The 2,800-nt window shown below is 34.3% G+C and overlaps 1 protein-coding gene across 1 annotated transcript; it reads left to right on the top strand.

Moving 5' to 3' along the window:
* The first annotated feature begins 321 nt into the window (after positions 1-321).
* Positions 322-2,522, top strand: LOC127085193 (60S ribosomal protein L5). The gene is made up of 9 exons (XM_051025748.1): positions 322-473; positions 585-654; positions 746-837; positions 954-1,080; positions 1,178-1,257; positions 1,442-1,558; positions 1,653-1,787; positions 1,899-2,068; positions 2,222-2,522. The coding sequence occupies exons 1-9, from the start codon at positions 471-473 to the stop codon at positions 2,325-2,327; spliced, it is 900 nt and encodes a 299-aa protein (XP_050881705.1). The 5' UTR covers positions 322-470; the 3' UTR covers positions 2,328-2,522.
* Positions 2,523-2,800: the final 278 nt, after the last annotated feature.

Below are 2,800 nucleotides of genomic sequence, written 5' to 3'. Positions count from 1 at the left end.
ATCTGGAAGGAGCCGCCACAAACTTTAGGGTAAGGAGGAAAATTCACAATAAATTTAGAGAAAAAAAGTTTGCCTTCTCTTTAGAAATACGTGAAACATATTAACCTATGTTGATGTTATTATAACAAGTCGTTCATATGGATTCATTGATAGACATACGGCATCCTGATTTGGTGAGCCACCATAATGATTTTTTTTTGTTCCTTTAAAAAAAAGGGAGACTTTTGAGAAAAATAAAAAGGTTTATAATGGTAATAGTAGGGTGTTAATTTTAATTTGTACAACAAAAAAAAGTACATTGGGCCATACAAAACTTAGACAAAAAAGTAACTAAGCCCGTAAGCAAAGCCCAAAAGAAACCCTAAAAACCATCCTTTAATTGGAATTCAGAACTCTGAAGGGTTCTGCTCTCTACCTCTCTCTCTTCACATCCAGCCGCTGTTCGAGGTGCGGCCAGTCACTCATTCAGAATGGTACGTTTTTCATCCCCTCTCTCCGTTCACCGTTTCTTTTCCGACGATTTTACGCTTCTCGTTCACCATTAACTAACAACACGTTCTTCAATTTTATTTTCATGGATTCAGGTTTTTGTCAAGTCTCAGAAATCAAAGGCTTACTTCAAGAGGTTTCAAGTCAAGTTCAAGAGAAGAAGAGGTTCGTGTCATTTCAATTTCTCTCTGTATCATTCATTTCCTCGTTAATTTTCGTAGTTAACATCGTTAATCCCTAATTAATCAATCTGCAGAGGGTAAGACTGATTACAGAGCCAGGATTCGTTTGATTAATCAGGACAAGAACAAATACAATACTCCCAAGTATCGTTTTGTTGTTCGATTTGTATCCTTTTTCATGATTTAGTTGTTAATTATTGGCTTAATGTTCTTACTAGTTAGTATTTAATTCAGTTATGATTTTCAGATCTTTTTAGTGTAAAACCCTAACCATAGTATTAGACAAACAAAGACATTGTTGCTCAAATTGTCTCTGCTAGCATTGCTGGTGATATTGTTCTTGCTGCCGCTTATGCGCATGAACTTCCTCACTATGGGCTTGAAGTAGGTCTTACCAACTATGCTGCAGGTATGAATTTCTGATGTATGTCTACCTGTTTGTTGCAGTCTAATTTTTAGTTGTTGAAGTTATATAATTAAGTTATTATTTTTTTAAATGTGACCAGCCTATTGCACCGGTCTCCTGTTGGCTCGCCGTGTTCTTAAAACTCTTGAAATGGATGAGGAGTATGAGGGCAATGTAGAGGTATCGTTTATTTTCCATCTGCTTAAGTTATTGAATTGAAGTATGGTTTTTGATTGAAGTTTCTGTTCACCGTGTAATTGATGTGCGATAGGGCTATCAAAGAAGATTATTCGGTTGTATTCATTTTTTATGAATAATTGTTTATGATGATTCATGATTGTTTGTTTTGTTGTATCATATTCAGGCTAGTGGAGAAGATTATTCAGTTGAACCAGCTGATTCCAGGAGGCCTTTCCGTGCTCTTCTTGATGTTGGTTTGGTTAAGACCACAACCGGTAACCGTGTGTTTGGTGCACTCAAGGTACATATGATCTTTATCTTGAAGAAAAAGAATTAATTATTTTTTTGACATTGATGGAATTTAATAGATGGATTGTGATTGTTATTGTCTGCAGGGAGCTTTGGATGGAGGTTTGGATATTCCTCACAGTGACAAAAGGTTTGCTGGTTTTGACAAGGAGAAGAAGGAGCTTGATGCTGAGGTTCACAGGAAGTATATCTTTGGTGGACATGTTACCGCCTATATGAAGGTATATTATAATAGATAGTGTTCTTGATTCGTTTTAAGTTGAATTTGTAAGTAATTCATGATATGATGTTTTGATAACTCTTTTGATCAACTTAGTAATATTCTTTTGTAGACATTGATTGAAGACGAGCCAGAAAAATATCAAACTCACTTCAGTCAATATATCAAGAAAGGGATAGAAGCTGATGGAATTGAGGAACTTTACAAGAAGGTTCATGCTGCAATTCGTGCAGACCCCTCAATCAAAAAGGCCGAGAAGCAGCCACCAAAGGAACACAAGAGGTATATAATTTTGATGTTTGTGACTATTCTATCGATGCTAAGCAAAGTCACTGACCTTTCTGAATTAGTAGGATATCGGACATTTTTTCATGATTATATGACAAATCTGTTGAATGAAAATTGTACTGAATTTATGGATTTTCTTTTGTTCAGGTACAACCTGAAGAAGCTCACTTATGATGAAAGAAGGACAAAGTTGATTGCTCGCTTGGAGGCACTAAATTCTGCAGTGGATGAAGACGAAGACGACGATGAGTGAAATTAAGTTGAGACCGGAGTCTATTGTTAGCTTGAATTTTCATTTTCATTTCCTTAAAATTTTTGTTGCTTGTACCTTTAATTTTAGATCAACATTTTTGGGTAATTTGGATTATCCTAGTTTGAGTTGTTTCAATTTACATGAATTGTTTCTGAAAGTAATTTCTTGCAGTTGAATCAACTTAAGTTATCACTACTTATGTTATCATCATACTTTGTTAGAGCTGAAAAATTATATTAACTTATAGTCCTACAAAAAGAAGTGGTCTGAATGATCAATTTTGGGTTTTTTTGTTTCATCAAATTTGTATTTCAATGATTAGTATGTTTGCTCACACTTTTATTTAATTAAATGATAAAAGACAGGGATTTTAGTATGTTTTCAATATTTTTTACTACACAATATATATTATTATTAGAGTATATAATATTAAAATATCCTCGGATGCATATCAAGCACCTTTAATCCGGTGA

The sequence above is a fragment of the Lathyrus oleraceus genome, chromosome 5 (genome assembly GCF_024323335.1).
Source record: "Lathyrus oleraceus cultivar Zhongwan6 chromosome 5, CAAS_Psat_ZW6_1.0, whole genome shotgun sequence".
Classification (NCBI taxonomy): Eukaryota; Viridiplantae; Streptophyta; class Magnoliopsida; order Fabales; family Fabaceae; genus Lathyrus; species Lathyrus oleraceus.
This window is presented reverse-complemented; position numbering and strand designations above follow the sequence as displayed.

What these genes read in the sequence shown, in the direction of transcription:
- LOC127085193 (XM_051025748.1), top strand. An exon ending in TCTTACCAACTATGCTGCAG is followed by an intron (nt 1,081 to 1,177) that starts GTATGAATTTCT and finishes AAATGTGACCAG; the next exon opens with CCTATTGCACCGGTCTCCTG. An exon ending in AGTATGAGGGCAATGTAGAG is followed by an intron (nt 1,258 to 1,441) that starts GTATCGTTTATT and finishes TATCATATTCAG; the next exon opens with GCTAGTGGAGAAGATTATTC.